Source organism: Amblyomma mixtum, chromosome 1 (genome assembly GCF_055824585.1).
Source record: "Amblyomma mixtum isolate Tamu chromosome 1, ASM5582458v1, whole genome shotgun sequence".
Taxonomy (NCBI): domain Eukaryota; kingdom Metazoa; phylum Arthropoda; class Arachnida; order Ixodida; family Ixodidae; genus Amblyomma; species Amblyomma mixtum.
In genome coordinates, this window is record NC_143012.1 from 279550941 (window position 1) to 279569009 (window position 18069).

The 18069-nt window shown below is 44.7% G+C and overlaps 2 protein-coding genes across 5 annotated transcripts in view; one reads left to right on the forward strand and one right to left on the reverse strand.

Annotated features, from left to right (window-relative positions):
* Nucleotides 1-502: 502 nt before the first annotated feature.
* LOC149371874 (uncharacterized) lies at nt 503-17268 on the reverse strand. The gene is made up of 2 exons (XM_089566178.1): nt 17259-17268; nt 503-1594 (listed from the first exon to the last, which is right to left on the reverse strand). Exon 2 carries the CDS (start codon nt 1589-1591, stop codon nt 944-946), a length of 648 nt encoding a protein of 215 aa, XP_089422304.1. The 5' UTR covers nt 1592-1594; nt 17259-17268; the 3' UTR covers nt 503-943.
* Nucleotides 7389-18069, forward strand: part of LOC149371875 (WD repeat-containing protein 48) — a 55923-nt gene continuing 45242 nt past the window's right edge. For 2 of the 4 annotated variants that reach the window (XM_089566172.1, XM_089566173.1), the window contains exons 1-5: nt 7389-7754; nt 11763-11903; nt 12903-12999; nt 13974-14056; nt 15754-15883. In XM_089566172.1, coding sequence (XP_089422298.1) covers nt 7701-7754; nt 11763-11903; nt 12903-12999; nt 13974-14056; nt 15754-15883 — 505 coding nt within the window. In that variant the 5' untranslated portion in view covers nt 7389-7700. The remainder of the gene's footprint in view (nt 7755-11762; nt 11904-12902; nt 13000-13973; nt 14057-15753; nt 15884-18069) is intronic. The other 2 variants (XM_089566170.1, XM_089566171.1) reach the window with 2 other exon arrangements.

Genomic DNA, 18069 nt, shown 5'->3' on the forward strand with positions numbered 1-18069 from the left:
AAACCAAACCAAAACAGTCGGCGGTGTAAAAACATCGCGGTACTCCTTTAAGTACACGCTTCAAGCGAGGGGAACTGGTGAGTTGAGTCTTGCGTTGGGGATACTTCATGAAAAGGATGTAATTGACGAGATACTTGAGGTGCGTGCACCGAATGGAACTCTGTTCGGGTACAATGAAGCTTTTGAAATTTTCAATAGCCGGTAAGGTATCTCCTCGAGGCTGATTCTTCTTTGTCCAGTGTTCGTTCTATGCACTATAGGCTGTAATTTGTGATATGTACGGTGTGTTAAAATAAAGTCATGGTGTTTCTGGGTGGCCACCCACTTTGTATACATTTGTTTTGCCCTCAGTCATGAGTGTGTTTCCAATGTTTTGTTTGTTTGCACTGTTGAATAAACTTCCCTTTTATTCGATGCAGATCTTATAGGCAGCAGCGTCTGAAAGAAATGAATGGAATGCAATGAATGGAAATGTGACAAACCCCCGCTTTAATCGGCAGGAAGGCATGGAAGACGCTTTCGATGTACACTGCAAGTCGTGTGAAAGTTCTGTTCGTCCTGTTTATTCCCTTAATACAGATACCGAGGTGCTGGTTGAATTACGTTTAGTGTCAGCTTCCTTTCGTGGCATCAGAAGCGGCTCGAACCGCAGGAAGTTGCTCTTTGTACAGACATTCACTAGATTTCTTTCGGGAGATTCTCCCAAAACATCGCCCTTGTACTGCCTATACACGGTTCATTATCTTCCTGCATTTAGTCCTGTCTGGGTGGACACCACAACGTCCTTTATTCACCGCTGTTTTTGCACTCGTCTTTTCTAACACGCTGTCCTTACAAGTGTGAAGTCATCCGTGCTTCCTTGTCCCGTTTTATTCGAATGTCTTGCCACATTTGCACCTTCCTACAAGCTGACCGCCGCCTTGCTGGAATCCTCCACGTCCTCTTATTGCTTGCCCCCTGTTCTTCTATCGCGCCGTTCATTGGCGTTTGAATCCGCACGACTCCGTTCGCTGTGCCGGTTGTGATGATCTCGACTTGTGACATCACTTCCGTTGCGGCGGCTGTTCAGATGGGACCTTCCACGGTGGCGGTAATGATTTCTACCCGTATCATCGCTTCCTTCATTGCGGTTGCCCGAGTCGTCCCTCCCGCCGTGCCAACCACCTCGGTTCCCTTCGGCGTCATCACTACCGCCGCGCCAGCCGCGATTACTCGAGTCGTCACTCCCGCCGTACCAACCGCCACGGTTCACGTCGGCGTCATCAATCCCGGCGCGCCAGCCGACCCGGTTCCGGTCGCTGTCATCACTTGCTCCATGCCAACCGTCCTGTCTGCTGTCGCTTCTCTGGTCAGTTACGTCGTTTGCGGAGGCGGCTGCCCGTGGTTCTTGAGCACCGGTGGCGTTCTCGGAGAGACGCTGAAGCGAGACCCGGTTGCCTCCAGCGACTGCGTCGGCTGCCTCCAGCGAAGTGCCTTCGTCGTTCCTTGGCTGTGAGGAGCCTGAAGGGCCCGAAGCAGGATCGTATCTGGCTTCGGTGCGCGGAAGGGAGGCGCAGGCCACGAACAGGAGCAGAGCACTGGTGAAGGCCATGCTCTGCGGAAATGAAAGGCAAACACCCTGAGTTCACACTGAGGATATTGTAGTTTTAGCTAAGCGGCATTGCGGACGCCTGCTCCGCACGCGCGGTGGCAGGTGCGCGGCGGTGGGACTTGCATCTGTCATGTATATGTTTGTTAGTCCGGTATATCTATAAACTCTCATTTAGGAGAATTAAACCTCTCACCGAAGCCGCCGTAGCCTGCCTAATCCCCCAAAATCCGTTTTTTTTTTAATTTAAAGTGTCCGCTCGCGCGTTTTCTGTGCTGTCTCGAAATTTCTATGCTAAAATACACCGGGAAGTACTAAGAAAGTGTTTTATCAACTGCAATGGCGCTATGAAACAGGCGGAAAATAAGCATTTTAAACCGTGGTAACCGCGGCGCCGCGACCGAGCTGCGCCTTTTTTGGGGCTCGGCAGAAAGCTTGTTCGTTCCTCTTCAGATCTGGCGCCCTAGCTCGATTACACGTGCAGAAGTAAACACACAAAACGGAAAAGTTTCAAGAACTGGCCACGTGACTGCCGGTCTCTTTTATTGGTCTCCTCTGTGGTTGCCCCTATAGCAAAAGATAAGCCCATGCCTCGTACTTTTGGCGCTCCAATTCAGAACCAATCTAATCTACCAGCTGTCTCCTGACTCATTTCAAGGCCAGATTCGTTGTCACTTAAACGTACTGAATTCATTCTTCTTTATATCAATGTGTATTGAACAAATGATTGACTGATAAAAATTCTGATTCTGATTTAATATTCCATAAATTGTCTCTGCGGAAAAGTGAGTCATTACTTTTTCTCGATGACTAAAAACAGCAATAAATAATGTTAGACGTCTTCAGGCCACATTCCTTCCTCTTGATGCACTTATTGTAACCTCTCCCGACTTGCTTTCGTGTTTTTAACAGGCGAATATACTTTAAACAAGACTATACTTTAAACAAGAATATACTTTAAACAAGAATATACTTTAAACAAGACAAATGCACCGCGCCGTTATTTTTCTTTAAAAATTTGTTTAAATTCACCCCCATCACTCATGAGACACCCCTAGCCTGGCTAAGAACCACACTCCTCGCCATTCGGAAACTGTGTATAACCACCGACTTCTTCTGAACACTGCGCTCACAAACAGCTTCCGGCACCGTTTATTAAAAAAAGTGAACAGTCCGCAGTGCTACAGCTACGGCTAAATCAAAACAGTTCAGCATATCTTGTTTCAGTGCCTAGCGGATGCCTACGAGCATGTGTACTAGAATACTGTACGGAGTCACTCACCAAAGTGTCATTAACAATGGACTGTGATTAGGTCCCTTAGTCTGCCGATTACTTAGCACAGATGTGCAATGAACTTATTATTTGCCAATTTAGACGACGTTGGTCTACTCTGCAAACTCCAAAACTTCCTTGTATCTCACTAATATGCACTTTCCGTGCAGTAAATTTTGTCAGCCCATTAGTAGGACATTGCACAATTTTTATCCTCTAGCATTACTCGTTGCTGCATCGTAGCCAAAATGTAACCACTACATTTTTTTTCTTATACAATTTTCTGCATTCTTCTCATTCCATCTTTCTCACCCCATTTCCTTTCCCCGCGCATAGTAAATTGTCAGCGATTTCTAAACGTCAGCTAAGTTATCTGGTTCCCGTTGAAGGATTTCTCGCTCTCCATGGCTGTATACATAAGCTTGACTCCATATCCGTACGGAAGTTAGTGATGCATGCTGTGCTGTGTTGTGGGACTGAACTTGGCCCTCGTTGTTGGTCCTTGCAACGCAAGGGGTGGAGGAATGGGGTGGACCGCATATGGCAAGTTCTCTCAGATCAGGAATGGCACTTTACCAATATCCCTCAAGAGGAAAGTATATAACAGCTGTATCATACCAGTACTCACCTATAGAGCAGAAACGTGGAGGCTAAACAAAAGGGTTAAACTTACATTGAGGGCGACGCATCGAGCTATGGTAAAGAAAGTGATAGTTGTAACGTTAAGATGGTTGGTTGGTTTATGGGGTTTAACGTCCCAAAGCGACTAAGGCTATGAGAGACGCCGTAGTGGAGGGCTCCGGAAATTTCGACCACCTGGGGTTCTTTAACGTGCACTGACATCGCACAGTACACGGGCCTCTAGAATTAAGAGGCAGGAAGAGGACAGAGTGGATGAGAGAACAAACGCGGGTTCTCTCGCGAAATCATTCTAGTCGAAATCAAGAAGAAATGGGGTGGGGCAGGGCATGTAATGCGAAGGCAGTTAAGATAACCGATGGTCCTTAAGGGTAACATTGAATTCCAAGGAAAGGGAAGCGTAGCAGGGGACGGCAGAAAGTTAGGTGGGCGGATGAGATTAAGAAGTTTGCTAGGATAGGGTGGCCGCAACTGGCACAGGACAGGGTTAATGGAAGAGATATTGGATAGGCCTTTGTCCTGCAGTGGGCGTAGTCAGGCTGATGACGATGATTATGATGATGCCTGGGATTTCAAGTCGCCGCTTATGCATGGATATTTTCCAGCAGAAATTTTTTTCACTACTTTTTGTAGAAGCTGAGTTATCTGTAGTCAAAATTTGAATTTCGTGGCTTCATGCTTTTTCCTCGTCTCGTCACTCTTTGTGCGCCGAAAGGCCCCACCTGCTCGGGCCACTACCAGCTGCTGACGCGTGCGGAAATTCTCCGGGGACGGCGAACTTGCTGACCAGGTGGAACGACGAGGCTGACTGGCCACTGCCGTGGCTGCGTGGCGAATGAAAGAATCTAACCAAAAGCCACGTGAGACGGAGGACGGCGCGAGTATGAAAAGTCGCCGGACAGGGCTAGCCAACTTTCGCGTGCAACTATGGGTTCTCCGCTATGTGTAGAAGTGTATTATTTGGCTGAGGTGCTCATGACAACACAACGTAGTGACTGAGCAAGTTTATGTACTCTCTTGAAAAGATGTTTCAGAGCACCTTTAAGTTGTGTACCTTTACAACTGGTGGGCTGCACGCTCGTGAAGGGTCGTTTTGACGTTTTCGAGAATGTTCCATGGAGTGTACATTCTCTAAATGTGTTATTAAAGTTGAAGAAGGTTTATTGCAGCGGTTATTTGTAACATTATAGAAGTGTTAGAAAAAGAACAATACAACATTTAATTAACGTTTGAGCAAAGCAAAAACGTAACATTGTTGCAATGTTTCGCAGTTTCCTGGGATTTGGGAGGCGCAGGTTTCGATCCCCAGTGCCTTCAGGTACCCACCCTGGTTTAGCTCTTTCCCCTGGCCTCGTGCTCGGCTTCTCTAGGATGAAATGCTTGGAAAATGTGTCTTTGAGCCCTCCTTGTGAAGGCGGAAAAAATGGCTGAGGCTTAGCTAAGGTTAAGCCTAGTCAGATGCGAAGCATATTGATGGCTAGGCTTGGTAAAGTTCCTCGCTTTGTTCTTCAGTTGTTGTAGAACGTTGTCGCCGAGCCGCATATTGAGCACGCCGCTTAGCCAGACGTTCATCCCGCTCTTCATCGGTCTCTGTGGCACGCTGAAGCTTTCGCTTCTCGTTCAAATCAGCCCTGCTAGATTCTAGGCGGCATCCCAACACCTGGCCGCCTAGGTGCCCGGAGAGCGAGGCAAGCTCAGCTTTATACCGCTGCTGTAGCGTCACGTGGTCAGCTGCAGCGCCTCTGATGTGGAGCCTCCACCGCCGCGCCCGACCGCGCGAGCAGGCAGCCCCTCTCCCCTCTGCTGTGACGTCATGTTGTCACGTGGTGTCACGTGGTCACGCTAAACGTCAATGGTAGCTCCACCGCCGCGCTCGACGGGCTGTAGTGTAGCTCTAGTAATATGCTTCGCATAAAATACGCTGTGCCATGGCGTTCATTGGCCAAAGCTGCCCTTGCACCATTAATGCTGAATTCCAATGGCAGATCGAGACCGCTCCGTCGGATCGCGTACGGAGCGCGTCGGAGCGCGTAGATTTGCCACCTCCCAGTTTGCGATTGGAATGCCAGTGATCCCTCGGGAGCGCGACGCCAGCGCCGCAGCGGCGACCGCGGAAACTAGGCGCGCCGCCGGAGCGGACGCCCTGCTAGCTTCGTGTTCGAGTGCGATAGGAGTTGCGCGAGGCGCGATCTCCGCGTTGACAGACGCCGTCTCGGCGAAACAAAAAGGAGGTAGTACGAAGGCCGTAATGTAAAACCAAAACCAAAGCGTATGTACAGGATGGTCCACTCTCCGTGAACACGCGAGTATGCGGCCGCGGTCTTCGGAGAGCCGGTGAGCCTGTCCCTACCGTTCACGAAAGAAGTGGCGGACGACGCGCAGGCAATTTGCTCGCTGCTCGATTTTCCAGCCTTGCGACTGCGAGACGCAAGCCGCTGAACCAATCAGCGAGACAGTCGAGCTTTCGGCAACGACGCCGCCCGCGGACACGCCGAGCGACTAACTGCGCTGCCCCCCGGCCGTTTCTCCCTGGCTGCCGTAGTCGTCGCTAAGCCTAACTGTTTTTCATCGATGCCGCAGCTGAGGGCGCTTCGGAATTGGCCAGCGCTGTAGTAAAGGTGCTACTCGCGTCACCGTTTTACTGTGCTCCTCGTCTCATAATAAAATAAAGACATGATCGATTTCTGCGACGCCTCCAACAGCGGAGCTAGCAGACAGCAGGCCAGCCGCACTGGGCATCAGGAAGAAATTTGCTTGTATCGCAGTTATCACTTCTACCAGCAACTCGGTATTGGCCAACGATCCTCAAAAATGATTCATTTGTTACATTCCTCTACTCCAGGGCTTGTTATGAACGCGAACAAAGAATATTAGCGCATTTTTCTGACGCCGGCGGCAGGCATATACAGGCCGGCAGCTTCACACTCGCTGTCCGTTTCAGACGAATCTTCACTGCTGGACTCTGAGCTTTCAGTGCCCGAGTCGGAACTGTCACTTCCATGAAGCAAAATTAGTGCCGCACGGCTCGAAGCAAGATCATTGCCGTCCACTGTTGACTGGAAAGTGCCCGTCTGTTCCGGCTCGCCCGGCTCACCACGTAGCGACGACAGGAACGAAGCGGCTGCTGCCGGTCGCGACCGGAAGCAGACGCGGCGGAAAAGAAAACGTCACGCGAGGTTCCGGTCAAATCCGCCGATTTCGGCAGATCAAGAATCGCTGCTCCACGGAGCGATCCGGGATTTACGCCTGATCCCGATCTGCCATTGGAACATACAACTCGCGCTCCCATTTTACCATTGGAATACGACTGATCCAAACCGAGCAGAAAAACTTGATCCCGATCTGCCATTGGAATTCACCATAAGACTCATATCATCATAGTCATCATACACTGCATCACGCGTACGCATACTTCACCCGTTAAAGTGCCCCGGCCAGTAACCCCTGCATTACTGTTGTTTATAAATAAAGCTAAACGATAAAGCTTATGGGGTGGGTAATGAGCTCTATCCATCCCGGCTCCTCGAAGAAGCAGACGGGCAATCACATTACTGTGGCAACGGGTGCGACGCTGCAAGATGTCACCCCATATGCATCACCCCCACTACCATCTGACATCTAACACTGCATGATCCCGCACACCTAAAGAGCTGCCACTGAAACTCTGTCTTCAGTTTTTTTTTTCTTACTAGCTAAATATAAAGAAGACTGAAAGTATTCCAGCAAACAGGAAATTCTAGAACGAGGTGGCTGCACTTATCACTTCACCCGAAGGGGTTATGTGATTGCATTTGGGTGCTTCAAGCGTCGGAAAACATGAACAGTTAGAGAGAAAACAAATGACCTGAGCGTCAGGAAGAGTATAATTTCTTTTCAGCCGGCACCCTCGGGCGATGTTTACGCCTTTGGTGTCACGTTTTCCTGTTTTTATTGCACACTTCCTGCATAAGGCTCAAGTGGCTCTGAAAGCGAAAACCGAAAATACCGCGTACTCTAACGCCCTTCATTCATGTGCGATCCCTCACGCACTATTTTCACCATTGAGAACGTCCTGCATTATTAGAAAGCTTTGGATAAAAAAGAGCTCTCGCGGCCTTGTGCAAGCCAAGGTCAATTTTTGTTGCCGTTCTGGCACGGTGAACACAAACTCCTGCATGCGAAAGTAAAGCTTGAGAATCGACGGTCTTTCAGTAAACAAACATGGCTGCCCACCACAAGCAGACCAGCGGTCATGGAACTCGCAAGAAAGTTCAGGTATGCCTTCACTATTTATCATCGCCCTGCGGCCTCAGATTTAAACGCGCCAACACATGATTATGTGTGAAGCGTCCTCAATATCGAGGGATATCTAGACATACACGAATTCGTCACGGCATTTCTGTCGGCCAGGCCGGTCAGCCGTTTCTGGTCGCGGCTGTGTTGCTTTAGCGCTTTCTGTTGTTTCTTTCTTGGATTGTTATTATGAAAGTGAACGTGCTTTTTTTTTAACTGTGTCACACTCAAACGCCTTTTGTTTTCTTCTGATGTTTTATGTATGTGAGTCGGCATCAGCGCCGGGAAATTCGAGCCGCTTTGGAATGGCTCAGTTCCGCAAAGCGATGTACGGCGTTTATTGCCCGCACCGTTTTAAACGGCAAAAAATAAAGTTAATGCGCTGTTAGCCATCGTAAAAAAAAAGCCGCCTCCTTCCACGGACGCTTTATTCGCGTCAAGCTGTACATAAACCACGAGGAACGTCAGCCCACGTTGCTTTGCAACGACGGTCCGAGTTTATTCCCGGGCAGCATCCCGGCACAGTTCCAGTTCTCCGTTGCTGTGTGCATTCCGTTAGCATTCCTTCTCGTGGTGTTTGCTTGCCAATACGATAAATGTGTGGAAATGGAGCGAAAACAAGCCCGCCTACAGCAGCCGTCCGTCTACTCAAAGTTGGCGCTTGTTGCCTTTGCCAGTAACGTTCGCACTATGGAGTTAACTTCAGCCCGCGTTCAGTGATCATTGATCCACCTTGATACGTCGGGTTACCTGTGTTTCCTGTCGCTTACCCGCTGTCGTTGACAAATACTGGTTCGCAGAATACCTGCCATAGTAAAGAATACCTTCAGCAAGGCAAATCGATTTTAGAAGAGTTAATTGTCAGGCTAGTTGATACTGTAGATTTAAGGTCATGTTTTTAGCATAACAGCGTAACGCACACCTCCAGAGAAGGTAAACTGAGGGTACCCTTCGCAGCTTCATATGAAATAAAACGCCTATTAAAGTTGTCTAATTGCCGGATTGGGGAACTGTTTTCGCTTGAGCTGCGTAGCCACTGGCAGTGAGTTCTGCTAGCAGATCCCAGGCACTGTACTTATCGCTTTAGATGCTTGGTACTGATACTCCTGTTTTGTCGAAGCTTTAGTGACACTATCATCTGCAGTCAGTGCAGTCGGTCCGAGCTATCACAGTTATAAGAGGGTGCCAATTTATATGTTCTTTGTTTCGGCACTAAGTAGTGCCACATTTCTTGTTTGAGGTGTGCTAAATCCATATTATACTTTATGGAACATGAAAAGATTTCAGGAAGAGCAGTATGCGAAGCTGCAGTCGAAGCAAGTTATAGGTTTGTAATGTGTTGACAACGCGTTATCTAAGAATTGGCTCTGTCGAGCATTAACGTAAACAATCTTTATTGCGGTGTAAGTTCAGTTTAAAATATATTTTAATGTGAGGCATTTTGGTCTTGAAGTTCTTTCTTTTGGGGGCGAGGAGGTATGATAGATGGGTGGGAATATTTTAGGCGCCTTAGAAAAAAGTATGAAAATTTAAACATTTTCCTTCCACTGAATAATAATTCGTCTTGGGGAGGAGGGGTTTAAACTCCACTACTAGGTCCACAAAGGTCAAGCTCATAGGACATTTTTGAATACCTCTGTGCAATTATCTGGGTGTCTTGTGTAACATTCGTTTATTCTTTTTAGTGCAATAGCACTTATAGTGGCTATTCCCTGCATTTAGCCATTGTGTTCAATTCTTTGTTTGTTTGTTTGTTTGTTTGTTTGTTTGTTTGTTTGTTTGTTTGTTTGTTTGAAGCCTGCTTTGTGGCAGGCCGCCCACCTGCCCATCCGATTATGGGCAGCTTGCATGGGCCTCCCACTGTTCAAACTGCTTCTAACAACTTGCATTTGTGAACAATGGATCCAAAAACTGTAACTGAAGTGCTAGCTCACCTAATTCGCATTTGGCTTTACACAAATCGATCGTCAATCTTTTTGTAACATTTGAGCATGAACTTGAGCTGTTGTGCTTAATTGAAGGCATAAGTACCTGCAACCTTGCGTTAGGTCTTGCTTTGGCTGTGTTCGTGCTGTTTGCAATGTCTAAGTGAATTCCACACCATTGACAGGCAGAGCACTTATGCACATCACTCAGATGGGAAACTTGTAAATAGGGCCTTTTTTTTCATGTTCTTTGTCATGAAAATTTCTGAATTGATACTCATGTGCTATTCTTCAAGCTGGTAATTTTTTTTTTTTTTTATCTTTCCACATTTCAGGATTTTGTAATTTGTTTCATAGGTTAAAAGAATTAAACTTTAAGATTTGTTTCTTTTCAGGTTTTTGTTTTGAAAAACAATTCTTACATGAATGTGTACAAGGAACATGGTTTCTAGCTTGTGTTTCCTTTGAAAAAAATTGTTATACATATATATATTTTTTCTGTGTATTACCATGTGTGTTGTCAGTGTTTCCAACCCATGCTAGACCTGCGAGGCCTTTGCGCATACTCCAACTGCAAAAATCTTTCCCCAGTGTCGCAGCTGCCATTTGGAGTGTATAACATTGTTAAAGTAGTATTGGCTAGCATGCACAATGTACTTGGTACAATGGTGTTCAGAAGGCACCAGGTAAATTTTGTTTTGGAAATTTTCTTCTACGAGGTGTTGTTCAAACCCATCGTGGAGTGAAGCCACATCTTTGTTGACAAATAATAAAGGAAGTTTATAAGTACTAACGCTATATGTAGAAGTTGTAATGATTTGGGGTAGCATGGCTTCTAGTGCCTTCATCATATGTCTACACTTTCAAACTACACCAATTGATTACATTTTCAGAAAGGCAGTTTTTCAGATAGAAATTTGGCTGTACCTGGGCTCTGTTAACAGCTTTGAATTTTAAAAACTGGCAGTAAATGACGGCTTTTACTTAACGCTAAAGCACACTGCATCATTGCATTTCTGCTTCCTTTGGAAAATAATCTAGACAATCATTGAAGAGTCTTCACTTTGTGTTAACCGTTTGTGGTTTCACATTTGTTGTTAAACATAGAGAATTTTAATGCATGGAGGCATTTCTTAATATCTGAATGCTTTCTTGTGAGTCGAACTTTTATGTACACTAGCTAGTTTCAACCTAAGCTCTTCTGATGAAATGTTGATTGGCCTGCTATGTAATAGAAACACTATTTTATTTCCTGTAATAAAACATTGCTCTTACACTGAACACTTGTTGGATTTAAATAGCATCACTCTTTCTTCTGGATGATATCTAGTATAGGTAAAAGCTAGATGCGATGATGAAAGCATTTGAGGTTCTTCAGTTTCTTTTGGGAGGCACCGAATTATTTGTGCTGTGTAAGTATTAAAGGTTCTTCCTTTCTGTGTTAACGTTTGTCCGATAGCAAAAGACGCATTTATGGCTGAGAATGTTGCATGAGGTTCGAACTCATGACGTCTGCACTGAGAAGTACTGGGTGCTTCTGTTTTGGAGTGAATGGCAGTGTAGCACAGCCTCTGGGATCGGCGTCTGTAATTCGATGTTGGCGCACGCAGTTTATTTGTAAAATCAGCCAGTGATGGCGACACCTGTATTTCGTTTTTTGTTCTTTTCTAACCTATAAAAGCTGTTTACGGTGAGAGTTGTCTCTTTGTCGTTGGAATGACGTAGTTAATCGATAAAGGCCAACTCCAGTTTTTCCTCGATGCCCTTTTAAAACTTATTGCACTATTGGGCTTGAAAATGCCTCCCAATATGAAATGCATTAGACTTCAGTAACTAACTTTACTCTTGTTAACCTGTGTGACATTGAGGGAAGTTTTATTCAAGCTCCTGTAATGAAACTTTTTTGGATATAGCCTGCCTGAGGGAAATTTGCTCACGGCATTGAAGGAGGTTCAACTTCTAAGTTGTTATGGTGCGGAGTGTTCAGTACATTTGAAGCAGTTTTCTCTGCACGTCTATGCGGGGTCTCAGTTTACTGCTTCTTTCTTTGTTTCTTCAAAACCAGGTGTCCTATGTCATCAGAGATGAAGTTGAAAAGTACCATCGTTCTGGCATCAACTCCCTCCAATATGATCCATACCTTAACAGACTATACTCTGCAGGCCGGGACTCTGTCATACGCATCTGGAACACCCGTAATCTTGAGGTGTGTCTGCACTTCACAACTTTGAAAGCATGCAGTATTATTTCACGATGTAATGTTGGTTTTATTGTATCTGATTGTGCCATTGGTTCTTGTCAGTTAATTTCATTAGGATGTCATAATCTTGTGAAATGTTCTGGCATGATGTTTAAAACTGTGTGCATGCTTGGCCCATGAGTTGAAATCATGTCAATGATGCATTATTCTGGACAGCATGCTCTATAGAAGTCAAGTGTCAGGCACTGTTTGAGCCCCTAAGTTAGTGTCAATAATATACCTGAAGGCTAATTAAAGCACAACTAATGATCCTATTAGCTGTATTAATTGCTGCTTGAAGGTCCATCTTGCTAAGGTGAATAAGTGCCCTTCACAGCTGCTTGCAGTTAACTTGTAACAGAAAAAGAGCGGGGTGTTTAATCCACAAAGCAACCCTCACAAGATAAAACAAACTGTAGTAGATGACATCAAAGAACAATAGCTGACCGTTTGAGCCACTCAATTCATTAGACCAGGATTTGCTGCCATGTTGCCCCGTTTCTTGTGATCAGGCTAGATAAGTTAGGTTTGATGGCATGTGATTGGTTCTGATTTGTGGTTACTTCATCTCAGATGCTAATATATGTATACAGTCAGAGCCTATTTGGGCTTACATTTATACTGACAGTCATATTTGCATTCTTGACCTTTTTCTGCTTTCTGTACATGCTTTTTTTTTAATGGTCATTTTATCAGGGAAGGGTTATCTAACAGTTTGATTCATCTTATTATTTTCCTTTTATTTTTTTGAACCACAGATGTGCCTTGTGATTATTGCTGATTTGTCTTCTTTTGCGGTTTCATTTTCTTATTTCTGTTAGAATTTGTTTGTGTACTCAGTGTACAAGTTTACTACTTTTCAGTTTTGAAGATAGCTGAGATCCAGATATTACGTTGTGCTGGTCAGAGGCTATGTTTCTTTCCTACTTAGTGCCTGCAGTTTGCTTTGTTATCTCTCTGTAACAGCTTACCTGTACCTCTGTGCAGGACCCATTTGCACAGTCTATGGAGCATCATACAGACTGGGTGAATGACATAATCCTCTGTTGCGGTGGCAAAAACTGTGAGTTTTACTGATGTTCACTTCATACGAATCTTTCTTTTTTGTGATTTTTAGTACTGTAGTGTAGCTTCCTCAGAATGGGTTGAATGCCAAATGCAACAAAGAAAGCAGGATCGGCTTGATAGTCCTTTCATAATGGTAGTTGCTGCTCAGAGTTATAATTACGTCGGTATGAGTTGTGCTATTTGGGCTTCGCTCCTGCTTCTGGGACACCTAATGTGTGACATTCATAAATGAGCTCCTCCCATGCTGGATTCCACTATTATTAGTGCTCTTTAAAACATCCATAATGCATGTTCTCTCGTCATATCGCCTTGAGTAGCCTTCTCTCATCTGACACCGTTACTTTCTTGCCAAGTGTATATGTTGTGAATTAAAATTTGCAAGGTCCATTTGTTCGTGGCGTTTAACTGAAGCGGCATTATCAGTCGCACCATACTGCTGTGGGACTACATACACTCTAATCTCATCAGGGTAGCCGCACCTGCAGCAGTCTTGTCTTTGGTAATGGTTCTTTGTAATTTTGTCATTTATGAGCAGCACTGAAGGCTGTGATAGAAATTTTATTTAACTCAGTGTGCAGTACTTGTGCTAGTATGCTCTCAGTCTGACATATGCAGCACTGGTACGACTTTCAACTTGAATATGTTCCCTGTAGTCTCTTGATTTTGCTGGGTCATTTATTGTAATTACATTCAACTGCTCAGTTCTGAACATTGCAGCTCAAAGATTTGATCATCAGCCTAACCCCTTTTCTTTTCCTTCTCCTTTTTCAAATTTGAGTGTTTAGAGGTAAGGAGACATTGCATCCTTACATTGTACACCAGTGATATATACAAAACATGCAATTTTTTTATCATTTTCTCATAGGAACATAATTGGCAAAGCAAGTTTTAATTTATGGCAGATAATTTAATATATAAATCTTTCTACATTCCATCTCTTTGCCTCTCTTGTCCACATGACGCACATAGTGATATCGGCTTCCAGTGACACGACAGTCAAGGTTTGGAATGCATACAAGGGGTTCTGTATGTCCACACTCAGGACACACAAGGTATGTTTATGTGGTTTTCATAGCTTCTAATGCGACACTGCTAGCACCAAGGTTATTACAGCTCGACCATTGAGGTTTGGTGCTGTATGCTGGAGAAATATTTGTGGTTATTGACGCACAAATTTTGGCTGCTTTGGCTAGTTATGTATTGGTGTGAAAAACTTCCAGGAATATCATGTCTGCCGCCATGGTTGCTTAAACTTGGCAGCTATAATGGTTCCTATCTGAGCACAGTCATTAACTAGGTTTTTTTCTCGTTAGAACATCAGGCTGTAACAGGTGCATAGCCTTGCACTTCTTGCTTTTCCCTAAACTTTCAAAGCTGCTTTCATGAACACCTTTACCCATATGACGGCCACATGGCCTCCTTGTTTTTGCTTTTTAATGCTCTGTAAACCAGGCACGAGTGTGTTCATTGTGCAGATTTTTTCAGTGCACATGTTTACCGAGCTAGCTGTAACCATAGTGCATAACTATGTTTATGAAACAGACTGAAAAACTCTTTGCTTTACAAACTGAATATGTGAAATGGATTACTACTTTATGTACCTTACTGCAACCACATCAGTGTTGTGATGCAATTTGGAGTAGCAAGATTGCTGTAGTGCACCACAATCAGTTGCTGCACTAGCTGCTGCTGCAGTTGCGCGTAAATTTTGTGATTGATGAACCACGCGGTCAGGTGGGAATTGTGCAAAAAAAATGAGCTTTAGTAGCTGCAGCACAAAGTTTTCTTGAAGGAGAACATACCTCTCTCCTAAATGTTAAATGTATGTTGTTGAGTGAAAACCAAGGTTACAGATTGCTTTAGTCGCTGTTTCCACTGCCTCGCCATCTCAGGCGAAAACTGGTTACAAGTTAGGCCCTTTTGTTATCCCCTTTTTGTTTGACACGTTTTCCACTAGTGCTCTTTAACTGTATCAGCTGCAGAACTCCCTGCAGCCTCTATTGTTTTTATTTAGTAATCTTAGTAATTAGTATGAAAGAAGCCAACAGCCACAGAAACCAAGGGGCACAGGGAATGTTTAATTTATTTACTTATTTTGTGGTGTTGATCAGTTTATAATATTACTGAATATGTTATCGTTTAAAGCTAATTGATTAGAAAAGCAGAAGAAAAAACAACCACTGCCGCCGGTGGGATCCGAACCCATCCCACCGGGGGTCGTGGGTTCGGATCCCGCCGGCGGCAGTGGTTGTTTTTTCTTCTGCTTTTCTAATCAATTAGCTTTAAACGATAACATATTCAGTAATATTCTAAATTGATCAACACCACAAAATAAGTAAATAAATTAAACATTCCCTGTGCCCCTTGGTTTCTGTGGCTGTTGGCTTCTTTCATATTTATAACGAGCCCCTCGTACCCCTTCCCTTGTTTGCTTAGTAATTAGTAGTAATTCAGTCAAGCCAGCAGGCCTCAGTGGGATATTTTCACCTGCAGTTCATTTCTTGCCCAGCAACACTTTACGTACCATTAGCTAGTATGTTACTTTTGTCAATGTGCATTTACGTGCTGACCGATACTCTTGTGGTCTACAGAGTGCCTTAATTCACTTGTTTTCTCTTCATGTAAACATCCACAGGAAGGTTGTCTTTGCACACAGCTGCAGTTGCACCGATACGTAGCGCTGGTGTTAGTGGTTCGTGTGTTAACGAGTCAGCTGGTTTGCTATCCTTCCTTTCTTTTTTTTTTCCAGGACTATGTGAAAGCTCTAGCATACGCGAAGGACAGAGAGCGAGTTGCTTCAGCTGGTCTTGATCGTGTGATTTTCCTCTGGGATGTCAACACACTGACTGCCCTTACAGCATCCAACAATACGGTGACCAGTAAGCCAGTCTTGCTTTTTCTTTTCTGTGTGTGGGCTTGTGAGGCTTTTGGTTTTCAGCAATCCCTGAATGCAAATGTCGAAACTTGAAATTGCCCCTAGTGAAGTGAAGTGGATTGAGCATTTCACAGGATTACTTTCGTCAGGTGTTTGTACTACTTCAAGCCCAGCAGAACTAACTTGCAGAGACCTCTGTAGAATGGACCAAAGGCTCCTGGATGTTCTTGGTGCTTACTGATGCCATGCCTTTTCGTGTCCGGTGCCATTCAGATAGTGAGAGTTTTAAAAAGCTGTAATGCTTTCAGTGGTTATCATAATCGCGCTGCTCTCATGTGACTTATCTGCCTTCTTGGAATGCTTTGCTTATCACTCTGGCTACAAGTGTGCATTTGAATGGCTGCAAGCACATGCCATATAAAACATACAGTTGCAGTCATGATGGTGACCTCTTGAAGTGTAACAAGAGCATCTCCAGCATGGTAGTCAGCAGTGACCTGGAAGCATTTGTTTGTCGTATATGCCATAATAGGCACATAAGATAGCTGAGTGTTGGCCATAAAGTTTTGCTCATGTTGTGAGTCATTATTTGGGTTTTGTCTAGCTGATGTTGCCACTCCCCTATTGTTCTCATATAAGCACACAGAAAATTTCTTGCATATTCTATGCACCCATTTGTAGCTTGCATCAAGCAAACTAGATTTTGAGGTTATATAAAGCAGTGATTGCTCACCAAGGGATGTTGCATTCCTAGCTTTGCTATTGGAGACTGGAGTAGGATCTTGTGTTATAGTATCAAAAGCAACTGGGCAATGTTGTGTCGGCGCAGTTCTTTTCTTGGAGATGTATATGGTTCAGTTGCAGCGCTTATTTCTACCTCTGGCTAGCATTTGCATTCACTTTCATGCTGAAGGTACTCTTACAATGGCACAGGTGTATGCCTTCACTATGAGATGCTTGCATACTGAGCAGTTGTTGCAAATGAAAGCTGTAGTCAAAAACACGGGTGCTACCTTTGTTATAATGAGCTATGATGCCTTTGTGAAGGAACTGAAAACTTCAAGAAGCCAGTGCAAGTAATTGAAATTGAAATTGACTTCTCCAAAGCCTGTACTGGAAAAGAAACAGTTGCTTCTGACTTGCAGCGTATTTACCTGTGAGCTTAAATGCTGCCGCTAGCTTTTAACCAGAAAACACCTGATAAGCTGAAGTAGCCAGTCCTTTCTCTGAGCTGTAATGGTAAATGGCGCATAACATACTTTTTCTTAGATAAAGTTTTTTGATGCTGGCAGTTTCTATGGCTATGTAATAATGGCACCTACACTTCCTATCTTGGTACACTACCTGTGCTTGGTATTGATTGCAGGGCTCTGACCTACCTTCCTGAGGTTACAGTTGAGGTTCTTGCTGAGAGCCAGGGACTGACTTGTGTGATGACTCCTACGCTCACCACTCAGGAGTCATACAGAGCCCTTTTATAGCCGTACCAGTCTTTTGTTACTTTTATTTTGTGTGCTCCAGTAGCTGTGCACAGCTGGGAGAAGCATTTAGTGGTGTCCACCTTTTCTAGAGTGGCTTTCAAATACCATCTGCTTTCCTCAGCAGACGTAATAACGTTTGCTTTGGCCCTTCAGTTTTTTTTTTGTATGTGTGTGTGTGTGTGTTTGGCCACGAGCCAAAGCGTCGAGAAAGGTTTATCTTTCCGCCTTTTGAGAAGCAAGCTTTGGCATCTGGCAAGACCCTTTCTGCTGAAAGACACGGTCTGGCTTTTTTGAAGAGATTTTGTTACTCTCTGACGGCACTCTGCGTTTCCAAAGAAACCGTGCGGTGTTTCATGACTTTGTGGGGTTTATAGCTGCCATGGCCTCTCCACTTGTTCTCTGGCCATTTGCATATGCTGATGAAAGGGGGCTTCTCTTTCAAGTGGCTTGTGGGGCATCTTCTTTTTTGATGCTGCATGTCACACCATCGTTGACAGATCCGAGACTCGAAGGCTTAATTCTCGGTGACTCTGCTTCTGTTGCGGCCCATCCTGTGGCAGAGGCTTCCTGTGTAAGCATATGAGCTGAGGTGCATCTTTGTGGTCTCAGCATCAAAAGCAGCATTAGCATGCTTTTGTCATTTCTCACTAGCAATTTCTCACTAGCAAAGATTGACACATCTAATTGTTGTTGTTTTTTTTTTGGTTGT

Bases quoted from the DNA above. Each gene is read 5' to 3' on its own strand.
- LOC149371874 (XM_089566178.1), bottom strand. From the start codon at position 1,591: ATGGCCTTCACCAGTGCTCTGCTCCTGTTCGTGGCCTGCGCCTCCCTT.